The 12,657-nt window shown below is 39.1% G+C and overlaps 5 protein-coding genes across 5 annotated transcripts; 4 read left to right on the top strand and 1 right to left on the bottom strand.

Annotated features, from left to right (window-relative positions):
* Positions 1 to 43: 43 nt before the first annotated feature.
* Positions 44 to 580, bottom strand: LDB18 (Ldb18p; the record flags this gene model as incomplete). The annotated part of the gene is made up of 1 exon (XM_018366554.1): positions 44 to 580. The coding sequence occupies one exon, from the start codon at positions 578 to 580 to the stop codon at positions 44 to 46; it is 537 nt and encodes a 178-aa protein (XP_018220393.1).
* A 752-nt stretch (positions 581 to 1,332) lies between these two features.
* COF1 (cofilin) lies at positions 1,333 to 1,470 on the top strand (the record flags this gene model as incomplete). The annotated part of the gene is made up of 1 exon (XM_018366553.1): positions 1,333 to 1,470. One exon carries the CDS (start codon positions 1,333 to 1,335, stop codon positions 1,468 to 1,470), a length of 138 nt encoding a protein of 45 aa, XP_018220392.1.
* Positions 1,471 to 1,802: 332 nt separating this feature from the next.
* On the top strand, positions 1,803 to 3,938 carry FRE6 (putative ferric-chelate reductase; the record flags this gene model as incomplete). The annotated part of the gene is made up of 1 exon (XM_018366552.1): positions 1,803 to 3,938. The coding sequence occupies one exon, from the start codon at positions 1,803 to 1,805 to the stop codon at positions 3,936 to 3,938; it is 2,136 nt and encodes a 711-aa protein (XP_018220391.1).
* Positions 3,939 to 4,933: 995 nt separating this feature from the next.
* DI49_3484 (aquaporin family protein) lies at positions 4,934 to 5,878 on the top strand (the record flags this gene model as incomplete). Its single annotated transcript, XM_018366551.1, has 1 exon — positions 4,934 to 5,878. One exon carries the CDS (start codon positions 4,934 to 4,936, stop codon positions 5,876 to 5,878), a length of 945 nt encoding a protein of 314 aa, XP_018220390.1.
* Positions 5,879 to 6,161: 283 nt separating this feature from the next.
* Positions 6,162 to 8,690, top strand: DI49_3483 (uncharacterized protein; the record flags this gene model as incomplete). The annotated part of the gene is made up of 1 exon (XM_018366550.1): positions 6,162 to 8,690. The coding sequence occupies one exon, from the start codon at positions 6,162 to 6,164 to the stop codon at positions 8,688 to 8,690; it is 2,529 nt and encodes an 842-aa protein (XP_018220389.1).
* Positions 8,691 to 12,657: the final 3,967 nt, after the last annotated feature.

The following is a 12,657-nucleotide window of genomic DNA, read 5'->3' as shown; positions in this document are numbered from 1 at the left end:
CAACAGGGTATATATATATATATCTATAAACATGTGTATATACTTACTTATTGTCAATCATCTTTTGTAAATGTAATAATTTTTTCTTTTGAAATTGGAAAAATTCATTAACTTCGATATTCCAATCAAGAAAACGATTTAAGATTGCCATTGATCTCACAATCATTACATTGCAATTGTTCACCAGGCCAGGTAATTCCTTTAGACACCGGGTCTGGATTTTGGCATCTTTAAAGGGAATCTGATCCAATGAATTTTCGCGTGTTTGACAAAACTCCACATATTGATCATTCAGTTGATCAAATTTAGTGTATAAACTATAGATCTCATCATAACAGCTAGTGAATATACGGATATCATCAGGAGTACCTGTACTCCCCGTATTTTGAGCTATAAACACATCCAAGAGTTGCAACAGGCTTTGAGAGTACTTTTGACCCTGACAGTATAAATCGTGCAGTTGGACGTACAATCTACTCAATTGCACCGAAACATCGGAATTATTGCTATACCCGCTGCCTAAAAGCGCCTCTAATCGATAACATCTATCCTCCAAAGATTCGACGACCGAGTTGGACATTAAACTCACCAAGGGAATACTCTTCCACTGTCACAAAGCTCAAATCAAAGCACTAATAGGCTTGCCGATAACTATAGCTATTAAAGCGTCATTATTACTATTGTTTTCATTAAACCGGGTAAGTATTTCACCAATGCGGGTGATGCCGCCCCTGTTAGGCGACAAAATTTGGAAGAGAAAAAAGAGAAAACAAGAAAAGACTAGTTAGCATTTACATTAAGTTTGAAGCTAGATAAAGTTGTCAAACAAAAAAACTAACAAAACAAAGATGTCTAGATCTGGGTATGTTACGTTTTTATATCACAACATTATGAAAACTGCCAATTACTAACTAATTGACCTGGTCGCGTTTCGTCTCGCTATCTTACGCACTTTCTGTCCTCCCTTTTTATCATGTAACCGTGGAAAGAATGTAGGGAGGAAGAAAGTTATAAGAAAGCTGGAAGACTGCGACTGTACACCTTCTGTATAGTGTTGCTGTTGCTGATGAATCCCTTGCCGCTTTCAATGACTTGAAGTTGGGTAAGAAGTACACGTTTATTTTATTCGGGTTGAACGATGCCAAAACCGAAATTGTCGTTAGGGAAACTTCTAATGACCCTTCGTACGACTCCTTTTTGGAAAAACTACCAGAAAACGACTGTCTGTATGCCATCTACGATTTCGAATACGAAATCAACGGTAACGAGGGTAAAAGATCCAAGATTGTTTTCTTCACCTGGTCTCCAGATACCGCTCCAGTCAGAGCCAAGATGGTTTACGCCTCCTCCAAGGATGCCTTAAGAAGAGCTTTGAACGGTGTCTCCACCGATGTCCAAGGTACTGACTTCTCTGAAGTCTCTTATGATTCCGTTTTGGAAAGAGTCAGCAGAGGTGCTGGTTCCCATTAAAGCAAACGATTCTAAAAATGACAACAATCTCCAAAAAAAATTGAAAGTGTATCTCTATATATAGCTTCGACGAATATATACACAATACATGTATAGAATTATAATAATATTTTTCTCTTAGCCACGATATATGTAAATATACTTTCCACAAGGTTCCGTACACCTCGGTCAGGCAGAATAGTTTTTGCACCCATATTTCAGATCTTTCATTTCAAAATGGAAAATCCAGAGGTGTAGATCATAAGAGAGCACAAAACCCTCGAGCGTACCACTGCCGTTTTCCTGTTCTATTTGCATCCAGTATGAACCATGGCAACCGTGACTCATAAAAAATGCAAAGGCTGCTTCTGCTTCTAACATGGTTGCTGTCGTTAGCAAGCGCTTTCGATATAAAGATACCACGCACTGAAAAACGAGATCAAATAGAATACAACGCTGTGCTGGCATGCGCATCGTATATCAACACTCTAAAATGGTCGTTCGATAGTTCTCTTGTGCCAGGATTCTGCTCCACCACATGCTTTTACCCACCAGCATTCGATACTTGGTCTCTTTGTATCTTTAATTCGCTCACAGATCATGCTGTTCCAACGGTCAATGCAAGTTTCGAGAAGAGTTTGGGCAATGTAAGAAAGATGTGTTCGTTTGTGGATAAGCGCTTTAGCAATATTTCGTTGGAACAATACTATTTCTCCCTAAATAACGCTTCTGCCCACGCCATAAAGCATTATAACTCTACTGAATGCCTATCGACGTCGGTTTGGGCCGATTTCAAGACTAGATCTAAATGGGTACTGGCTTTCCATGCCAATACTTACAATTCAGATATCAGTAGCGTTTACGGCGCGTACTTGAGTTACTATTTCGTTATAGTAGGAGTGATAGCAGTATTTTTCCACATGAGCCATTACAATGGGCTCAATCGAGTGCTGTTTAGATGCCGTATCATCAATCTCATTCGTGGCCATTGCGTATTGCCTACGTTTTTGATTGGGAAACATGCTAACCATTTTAAGTTCCTTAATTTTGAGATCTTTAGTGGGTTGATGCCCAACTCCTTGGAATCATGGATCATTATTGGTTACACGTTAGCTAACATGATATTCTTGTCCATAGATTACATTATAGATCCCTATAATCTTATTTTCAAGAGCCACCTGTCGCAATTTATGAGATTACTGGCTGATAGATCCGGGATAATAGCGTTTACACAATTTCCTCTAATCATCATTTTCACAGCAAGAAATAGTTTTTTGGAATTTTTAACCGGACTTAAGTTTAATTCATTCATTAGTTTCCATAAATGGATCGGCAGAATCATGGTTCTCAACGCAATGGTGCATTCTCTTTCATATTCATTGTACGCGTTGGCCAACCACAACTATTCCATAAGCAGCAAGGAATTGTACTGGAAATTCGGCATTGCATCCACAACAACGCTTTGTGTTTTACTGGTTCTGTCATTAGGAATGGTAAGGAAAAAGCACTACGAGTTTTTCCTTTATACGCACATACTGTTGGCTATTTTGTTCTTTTACTGCTGTTGGAAGCACGTCACGATATTCAACGGTTGGAAAGAATGGATTGTGATATCACTAATCATATGGGGGCTGGAGAAAGTGTTCCGGGTTTGGAACATTCTGCATTTCGGATTCCCAAGGGCCACTCTAATCAACTTGAACACTAGCAAGAACCCACACGAGGAAATGTTCAAAGTTATCATACCAAAGCATAACAGCAAATGGCAATCCAAGCCAGGCCAGTATTGTTTCCTCTATTTTTTGCATCCTCTGGTGTTCTGGCAATGTCATCCATTCACCATTATAGATGAAGGGGACAAGTGTGTTATAGTGATTAAACCGAAAAACGGGCTTACCAGGGTCATATATAACCAGATCTTGAAATCGCTGAACGGCAAGCTACAGCTCCGAGTAGCCATCGAAGGGCCATATGGACCCAGCAACTACAAACTCAACAGGTTCGACCATTTGCTGTTATTAAGCGGCGGCACAGGCTTACCTGGTCCGTTGGACCACGCCATCAAACTCTCTCAAAACCCAGCCAAGCCAAGCATACAATTAATCATAGCAATCAAGAATGTCTCGTTTCTAAACGGCTACAAGTCCGAAATCCTAAAACTAAAGCAAAATCAAGCAAATCTCAACGTGCAGGTTTTTCTAACCCAGAAACCACCTGCCGCAAAGGGACCAACCGCCCACGACCAACTAATCAATCTTGATGATATAATGACAGAACTAACAAGTTTTGTACACATCAGGCACACAAGGCCCGATTTCCACGAACTGATAAACGAGTCAATGAAGAACGGGAGTCCAGCGGACTCCGTAGCAATCGTATGCTGCGGCCCGCCCGCCTTGGTCGACGACGTAAGAAACACCGTTTCCCGAACAGTCATCGACCACCCTGGAAGGATTATCGAGTACTTTGAAGAATACCAGTGCTGGTAAAACCCCCACTTCTTCCTTACCCTCTTTTTCTAAATATAAATATAAATATATATATATACATATAAATTTATATATGCATATGTATATATGTATGTATATATATATATATATATATATATATATATATACCTACCGTTATAAAAACCTTTCGTTTACTCCAAACAACTGCCGCAGCCGCCAGTAACCTTCTTTATCCTTCTCATTGATTCCGTTTCAACCTAAAAAATAAACCCGTCTAACCAAACCGTATTCTCGTACCCAATCCTGCACTTGCCCTGCCCTTGCTATTGCTATTACTAGCGCAACTTACAAACGGCGCCAGTATCATTTACTGCCCAGCATAAAACTCTAATACCCGTTCGAGCGACAACTTCCGAGACTCCCGCGTTTTCCACGGCGTTTTCGACTCGGGGGGACAATGTCCTTGAAAAGCGTGAAGTACAGGCCCTTGCACTGCAATCTTTCTCTGGATAGCAGCGCCTCCTCTTCCCGCCCGTCCTCGGCCCGAGGTCCGGCCAAGGACATTTTCATGTATTAAGCACCATTCTAAACTTTCTGCAGAGTTTTCTCTACAGTTGCTGCACCTCCGCTGCTTAGCAAACAAAAATATTATTTTCATTAAACTACCAATCCGGAATGCGCGCGCATTGCTGCGACTTCTTTATTGCGGTCGAAACGACTGAGCTGCCTGGTTTTAACGTCGCAGGGGAGTTTTTTCCGGGAATTGGCACCGCCATAACGGATTTTCCCCTCTCAAACCTTCTAGATGCATTTTATAGTCTCATATTTGTCAATTAAATGACTACTAAAAGCAAATCAGAAAAACTAAAGGATTGACCAAAGAAAAAAGAAATTCATTTGTCCATGAAGGATAAGGGTTTTCATGAATTAAGTAGCATGCTCCTCTCATTCTCTCGAGTGTTTTTTTTATCGTAGATCTATTCCAGCCCTCTTTTTGTTCTTGGAGTATAAAAGTACTGGGTTTGGGTCCCTCGATGGAGCGTGTTCAAACTCTTGCTAAGATCTCTTGTTTATATTATTCAAAGAAAACGTTAGCTTGCCGCACAATGTCCTCAGATCACTCCAATAACGACGTCGAAAAAAACATTTCACACCTGGATCCAACCGGTGTGGACAATGTTTACGTTCCGCCTGAGCAGCCGGAATCGAAGCATTCCCATTTCAGGATCGACAAGGACACTTTCAGAAACCACACCATCGCTGCTGTAGGTGAGTTTTGTGGGACTTTTATGTTTTTATGGTGCGCTTATGTTATCTGCAATGTTGCCAACCATGACGTCGCACTGACTGCGCAGCCGGACGGTTCGCATCCGGGTCAATTGATCATGATTGCCATTGGTTTCGGGTTCTCCGTTATGTTTTCCATCTGGTGCTTCGCTGGTGTCTCCGGTGGTGCCTTGAATCCTGCTGTGTCGCTTTCCCTATGTTTGGCTAGAACTATCTCTCCCACCAGATGTGTGGTGATGTGGTTCTCGCAAATCATCGCCGGGATGGCTGCCGGTGGTGCGGCTAGCGCTATGACTCCTGGTAAGGTTCTTTTCGCCAATTCTTTAGGCCTGGGCTGCTCCAGATCTAGAGGCTTGTTTCTAGAAATGTTCGGCACTGCTGCCTTGTGTTTGACCGTTTTGATGACTGCTGTGGAAAAGCGTGAAACCAACTTCATGGCCGCTCTTCCCATCGGTATTTCTCTATTCATTGTCCATGTTGCCTTGACCGGCTACACTGGTACCGGTGTCAACCCTGCAAGATCTTTGGGTGCCGCCGTCGCTGCTAGATATTTCCCCACCTACCACTGGATCTATTGGATCGGCCCAATATTGGGTGCCTTCTTGGCTTGGTCTGTTTGGCAATTACTGCAATTCTTAGACTACACTACCTACGTTAATGCCGAAAAGGCTGCAGGTCAAAAGAAGGAATAAGACCAACTTCTTACAGCATCTATAATTTTCTTAATGGATTTCTATCCAATATAATCTAGTTTAATATTGCATATCATAATCGGTATCAGCTTTCACAATTAGTGACTTTTTTTTTTGGCGATTGATTTTCGTCTTTTTACGTAAGCTGCTTGAACATGCACTGTTCACTTTTTTTTTCTCTAAAGGCAATGATGAGGTGGAAAGATTGAGAGAAACAGCGAAGAGAGATAATCCTCCCCCACTATAAAGATCTCATGGCAGGTACAACAAAGTTGTATAGAAGATGAACCCTGCATTACGAAAGAACGCAAAACCATCGTTTGTTTGCTTGCGGTGTAAACAAAGAAAGATAAAATGCGACAAACTTTGGCCTGCATGCTCGAAATGTAAGGCTTCTTCATCGGTTTGCACCTATGAAATGGAACCAGGTAAAACGAACATATCTCCCCCAATCACTAATAATCCATACGGCGACCTCACGGGTATTACTCCAACATCGATGTCCACAGGCGCCTCTTCTACATCTACCCTAACTTCAAGAACCAAGGACTGGAAAATGAAAAACTTTGCCATGAAGCTATGGAATGTCCATGACAAGCTTGTAGTAATGAACAACATCACCATTATTGATAACCCATTTGCTGGTCATAACATCATTCAACAAGATTTATTTGCTAAGGCTTTAGCCACTTGCATACACGGTAAAATACTGATTGATGTTGAAAATCATCGTGAAAATGCCCCTACTAACGGCAAAAGAAGAGAACTGAGCTTACCAATCAATGATATTGGACCTTTGTTTTTCGTTGATAAAGCCGTACTGAAGTTTGTTGATAACGCTTCCAAAACAACTAAATTATCGCCTCCAATAGATTTCCTATATAACACGTATGACTATGAACAAATGAATCCTCAAGAATGTAACGAAAAAATCTCCATAAACATTCTTTTACAAGAGCTTTCCCAATATCTGCTTAGTAGACATGAGGTTGACACTTTAGTAATGGACTTTTACAAGACAATCTATCCGGTATATCCGTTCTTGGAAATATCATTATTTGAAGAGAACTTGAAGGAATGCTTACAGCTCAACGACTTCAACGGCTACAACATCGTGCTAACCGCTAAGGACTCCAGAAGAAATCTGGAAACAATCACACTGCTAACCATTATACTGGCCCTTTCTCACAGACGCTTGACTTTAACGGCCAACACTCCCTTTAAAGAGTCTTCTTATGTGAAATCAAATAGTTTGGCATTGCTCGCTCATAAATTTATTTCTTTGATGAACGTCTTTCAATACATCAATGAATACACGTTTTGCTGTTTGCTGTATTTTTTCGTATTAAGGTACTTAAATCCCGATCAAATTGACATGTATCCCACCCATGGTGACTTATTGAATCTAAAGTTCCTCAACGATTTGGCCATAAAACTAGGTTTACACGAAGAACCCTTTCAATATACAAGATACATTAGCGAAAGGGATGATTATCCAAGACTTTTCAATTTAAGAAGAAAACTATGGCTTGGTGTGCAGTTTTTAAAGTTTCAAATATCAACCCCGGAAGGGGATTCTGATATATTGAGTTTAGAATATCTGCGCTCTTTTATTAAAGGCGATGAATCGTTACCTGAACTATTTGAAAAAAACTACAATTTTACTAATAATTTAGATTTATCATTGATGGCTACATCAGAGAACGTTTATCATTTTCACTTGTCTTTACAAGTTCTATTAACTTCTTGCACCCCCATAAATGGTACTTCGTATTTGAAGGAAATATTGGATAACATCAACAATACAAAGGATTTTTTAAATCAAAAATTTCCAATTATTTTGAACTCTTTGGAAGAACCAATACTAAAAAGCTTGCACATTAGCATTCCATCCTTGTTTGCAAGTTCTGTACCATTTGATTTTAGTACTTTTGAAGAAAACGAGACCTTTATGGCTAATGTAATAGGCTATACTTCTACAATGAATGTCTACCACAGCTTGGCGTTGTATTTTGAGAAAAATTACTTCAAAAACCCTTTAGAGTATGAACCATATTATCACCGTTTCACTTTTACCGCTATGCAAGATTATTTGACGTTAATGAAATTAATTTCGGAATATTTCAACGGGAATTTGGCTCATTTACGAGAACCTTATGGGTTTGTTACCCAAACGGTTGTTCGATGCTCAATACTGAGATTATTTGCATTCCAAGCCACTTTACTCGTAAAATTATTTTTCAAGAAAGACACATGTAGCCAACCGTCTATAGTCATGGGAATGGAGAATGATAGAAACGGAAGAGTTATTCAGGTTATAAAAAGAATGATCAAGCTAATGTCCTTCCACATGAAATTGTTGATCGAAATTGTTACCTCAAAATTGGAAAACGATTACCTCGGTTCATTTATATCAGTATCTATATTCAGATATATCATTTATTTGGTGGATACCGACGCACTGTCTTCACTTATATCCGACTACTGGAAGAACAGCACTAATTTGAATGAAAAGTATCAGAGAATTCATAAGATTGTGGGCTTGAAATGGGGGTTGGGGAGAAACAAGTCGTTTTTTGTTGAATCAAAGCTAAGTAATCCGCAAACCTTAGCAAGTCTTAATCTAGATATCTTAGAAGACTTGGAAAAACTTATCTCCGAACATGATTTTTCGAGAAGCTTTAGTGGCAACGTTGATCCTTTACAAAATGAAGTCGATTTCATGAATTGTGACAATGAAGCCTTAAATCAATTATTGGCAATTGACCTTGATAGGCTGCTTGGAATTTTTCCCGACTTAACCAGCTTTTAAGAAAGGTGTAGATTGAAAAAAAATTTGCAGAGGCAGTCTTGGTACCAACATGGTTATTTTGCGTACTTCTCATCCTTCTTACCTATTTTTGATTGAATATTTCGCTGTCCATTCTAAATTTTCGATTAAGGAGGTGCTACTAACGGGAGCGTTGAAATTAATAAAAATCTGCCTCGATTATAAGTACATTCGTTACGGACATACTTTTGAGGAGAAGGGAGTAGACATAGGTCCATTTTTAGATTGTGGCTCAATAACTGCTGGACCTCAGTCAAAAAAGAAGTTTATCCACATCATTGGCAATTGTGAGACTTTTCATTGATCCGGATTTTCAGTTATGTGGGGGTGCAGGTTGCCAATCATTTCGTATAGATAAATATTATTATTGTCACTTCAGTGAAATTGTGTTAGCAAATAGGTAATATGATTTATGTGGGCTGAGGCAAGTGACCAAATTTTGGTAGAACTAGGCCTGACATGATTGGTTTATAATTTTGTATCTATTTGTGACACAAGGAGAAAGTTTAGTAAGTATTCGGTATAACAGTTTTTCCTTTTGAGAAACATGCGATCAGGAATGACGGCAGATTTTATCGCACTCTAGTTGTAGTTTCTTAAGCCTTCTACGCTTCAGAAATTTAAAAGGCAAAACGGTCTAACAGTAAATACACATGATAAAATATGATTGAAAACATCCAAAAAGATAGGTGTAGATTGGTAGTGCTGTGTTGTGTATTTAACTGGGAGAAAAGTTCATGTAATGATATATAATTCATAGATCTAAGATTCTTAGGTGAGCGCGCAGGAAATGAAGGCAATCGTTTGCTTTTTCGGTGAGTACGCGCCAAGAAGAAGAGTTCAGTTGTAACCAGATGCCACCTCAGCTGCGGTTGAGTAGGGCGATATTATAGAAGAGCGGTAATAAATAGAGTATCAAGGTGTAGTACGTGTAAGTTTCAGTACATATTAATGCAAGTAAGTACAAACAAAGCCTGGTTAAATCATTACTCCGGCTCACAATTCCTGCATGTGAGAAACAATGGATAGATAGACATGGCAGTTATAAACAGGACTCAAGTTAAAACGTTCCTATAGAGAGTCAGAGTCTTTTGAACTAATGCGAGGCCAGTAGCGATAATTTGGTGGCTCGCCAACCCACACCAAAATCCTCTTATATTATTATTAGCAATTATTTTATAGTGTATATAAGGCTTCAATAATATCGTTATCCTTCAATGCAGGCTCTTTTAACCATCGTCCATTTGTGAGAACGCTTGTAACATTTTGCCCATTTTCCTTTATCGTTATCCTTTATTACCAAGTGTAGGTATACATTTTAAAAGTCAAAAGATTTGAAAAAAATGTGATCTCGCCACAGCAATAGCATTGCCATGCATTTGGTGAAAAGAAGAGTGAATTGAGCATTTGTTGCGTTTCCGATTTTTTCAAGAGTATCGCTCCTTATCCTTATTTCAGCTCTCATGTTTTTTTGAATAAGCAATAAAACAGTAATTTTTTTAGTACACTTATACGAGTATTCATCGCCTACCTATATATGCATTATAAGATGGTTGCCGAACAGAAGCTTGGTTATACTAGTCCAGTAGATTACCTTATCCGGTTTCAAAATGAAATTTCCTTAATCTGCATTTTTCAAACACAAGTTTTCGCTTTCAGTGCTTCTCGAGTCTTTGTAAATTACAAGATGACGACCTTTTTCATTTCAATGATTCACTAGACACTACTAAAAAATGACAAGCCTACTGAAAGTTGCACTTATTTTCACAACGTTAAAAAGGCGAACCGTCATGAGGTATTCAACGTTAGACGGAACTGTAGATAATTTGGGTTTATCTGAGCTGGTCTCTTAAGTAAAGACCACTATAGTGCTTTTTGAATGGTCCAACAATCTTCAAAATTTAGGTTGCTAGCCATTAGCTAAGCATCAGCTAGGAATTAGCATTGTGGTCAAATACTTTAAATCTCAGGGTCCAATAGAGTTTTCGTAAAATTCCAAAAAGGGTATGGATTCCCCTCCTAGAAACCTTGACATACACAGAAGAAAACGTATTTATGATTTACTGTTGAAAGCCAAAAAAAACAGATACAAAAGCTAACTTAATGACAACGTGGCTCGACGATGAGGTAAAGGAGATCATTCGAAGCTACGGTCTCTTAATAACATCACAGACGCAGTATTATTGTTTTCACACTCTCTCTATAATATCATATATCATACCATACTCCATATCACTCTTTCCATGTATCATATCAGATTCTTGGTAGGGGCTTCTATACTCCGTACAGGCAAACTTGGTAAAAAGAGGATACTAAACGAAAGTAAAATAATATACATATTTATAATTCCCTCATTGAAGTGGGAATTATCTGCTACGGTATTGGTGAGTTGGTAATCAACGAAGTTAATGATACATCCCAAAACACCTACGTTTTTCAAAAATGCGTGATCTAGATCTGCAGGTGCTCTACGACCTTATATTGAGGCGCAGTACTATCGGCAAACAAAAATTTCAGGTCGAATAGATTTCCAGCTATGCATCTCAAAATTGTCAGCAGTAAGGAAAGATGCGCAGTGGAACTCTTTTCACTTTCACTTTTAAAATAACGGTCCAGGGTGGGGGTCCGAACCATCGCGGCAATATTTACTCGCTCATGCACCTGATAACATTACGAAGGCACCGTTTCGAGAAAAGCTTTTCCAATCAAATCGGCACTCTCTTCAAAAGGGTACATCGCAGTAGCAAATTCAATTGCTTTTAGGGTTAACTTTTTTATTTTTATCCGATGCCAATTTTGTTTTTTCTACGATCATTTCTAGCAGCTTTTCTTTTTTTTATACCACACCACAGTTAGAAAACCTTATTTGACATTAGGGATAAATAACTTTTCTTCCTTCGCGTTAAAAGCCTGCAGGCCGAAAAATTCTAGAATATTTTTCATAGAATTGCAACTGTTTTTTCCTTTTTTTCAGTTGAGACCCTCCGATATAAATTGCATTGCATCACTGTTTCCCGGCGCGCAAGAGGGGAAGTAACCGATGCTCTTCCGCGGAAGTGTTGTATAAATCTTTAAATCTGAAGCATAGAAACTTAATTTACTTCCTAGTGGGTTTATTAGAGATTAGGATGACGTCTATTTCCTTTTTTTTCTTCTTTTTTGACCAGATCCGGAAATACATGCCATCACTGTAGCATTTTTTTTTTTGCAGCGCTAGCATGCTTGGCAGTGATTTTACATCGGACCCCATGTTACCGGATTTTATAGCGATTGAATGCCCGTAGTTACAATCTCCTCTTGAAGTTTTTTTCATTGTGAAAATAGAACCTTATTTTCCCTAATACCCTCAGAAACAATCGTCGGTTGTACAAGATATGACCTACTCAAAAATTCTTAATATATAAGAGCAGTTTTTATAGCCAATACAATAGTCTAGAATGCATTTTGAAGCTTGTAGTCTACAGGAAATCTATATCCGATAACGCCTCCAAAATGTCTATCCATAATTATTTATTCTCGGCGGCCTTAGCCTTCCTGGCGCTTACTGATGCAGCATCCGCTAATACAGAAGCGTGTTTGCCAACGAATGAGAGGAAAAACGGGATGAATATCAACTTTTACGAGTATGCATTAGGTGACGAATCCACATACACTGATCCTACATATATGGCTTCTGGATACGCAAATACGAAAAAATTAGGCTCTGTTAGTGGTCAGACGGATCTTTCGATTTACTATAACACTCCTTGTGATACCTATAACCAATGTGATGACCCCCCCCCTACCCAGATCGAACTTTTGAAGCGTTACGATGAAAACTGTCCCACTGAAATCGAACCGGTCTATCTTACTAGAAAACGTGACACAGACGATTGCGACCGAGATGCTGCCTATTGGAGTTCAGATCTATTTGGCTTCTATACTACTCCAACAAACGTGACCATAGAAA

Source organism: Saccharomyces eubayanus, chromosome XII (assembly GCF_001298625.1).
Source record: "Saccharomyces eubayanus strain FM1318 chromosome XII, whole genome shotgun sequence".
In the NCBI taxonomy this organism is placed as follows: domain Eukaryota; kingdom Fungi; phylum Ascomycota; class Saccharomycetes; order Saccharomycetales; family Saccharomycetaceae; genus Saccharomyces; species Saccharomyces eubayanus.
This window is presented reverse-complemented; position numbering and strand designations above follow the sequence as displayed.